Source organism: Aptenodytes forsteri, unplaced genomic scaffold (genome assembly GCF_000699145.1).
Source record: "Aptenodytes forsteri isolate BGI_AS27 unplaced genomic scaffold, ASM69914v1 Scaffold308, whole genome shotgun sequence".
NCBI lineage: Eukaryota > Metazoa > Chordata > Aves > Sphenisciformes > Spheniscidae > Aptenodytes > Aptenodytes forsteri.
In genome coordinates this window covers 367,676-368,420 of record NW_008795475.1, presented here as the reverse complement: position 1 = coordinate 368,420, position 745 = coordinate 367,676, and the positions used below count along the sequence as shown (strand labels likewise).

At 70.6% G+C, this 745-nt stretch overlaps 1 protein-coding gene across 1 annotated transcript in view; it reads right to left on the bottom strand.

Annotated features, from left to right (window-relative positions):
* The window catches only part of ZNF414 (zinc finger protein 414), a 3,998-nt gene that overhangs the window by 1,954 nt on the left and 1,299 nt on the right, over nt 1–745 (bottom strand). The window contains 2 exon segments of the mRNA XM_019472551.1: nt 85–472; nt 651–745. The exon segment at nt 651–745 is cut by the window's right edge and continues 224 nt beyond it. Of these exon segments, the coding sequence (XP_019328096.1) occupies nt 85–472; nt 651–745 (483 nt within the window).

Here is a 745-nt window from a genome sequence, read left to right as displayed (position 1 = left end):
CCTCGGCTGGCCAACGGCGGGGTCCTCCTCCAGGAGCTGCTGGTCAAGGCGGGAGCAGAAGAAGGTTTGCCCGAACGGCCCCGCGCGCTCACCTTGGCTTTTCTTCCAGACGGCGTTGGAGACGGGGGGGCCGTGGCCCGGCACGTAGGGCCGGAGGCGATGCTGCGCCGGGGGCTGGGGCAAGCTGTAGGGCGAAGGGTGAACGTAGGACAGGAACGGCCCCGGCACCGAGGAGGGGGGTGGCCCCGAGAACCGAGTCAAGGATGATGGCCCGAAAAGGCTGGGCTCCAGAAGCGGGAAGGGGTGGGGGGCCGGCGAGACCAGCGGCAGCGCCTCCAGTGAGCCGGGCAGCTCGGGGAGGCTGGTGGGGAGCGCGGCGGGGGCCGCTGGGGCAGTGTCCGTGCCGGGGAGGATGGCTTCTTTCTCCGGAGGCCGGATAATGCTCGGGAGCTTGGGCAGCCCCTCGGGTGGCTTGGCCAGGGGCTCCTTCTCCAGGGCAGAGGGAGCTTTTTTTTCCGCCAGTGAGCCGGGCAGCTCGGGGAGGCTGGTGGGGAGCGCGGCGGGGGCCGCTGGGGCAGTGTCCGTGCCGGGGAGGATGGCTTCTTTCTCCGGAGCGGATAATGCTCGGGAGCTTGGGCAGCCCCTCGGGTGGCTTGGCCAGGGGCTCCTTCTCCAGGGCAGAGGTAGCAGGCAGGACGGGCTTGTTGGCTTTGGGGGGTGGCGCGGGGCTGCTTGCGCTGTCAGA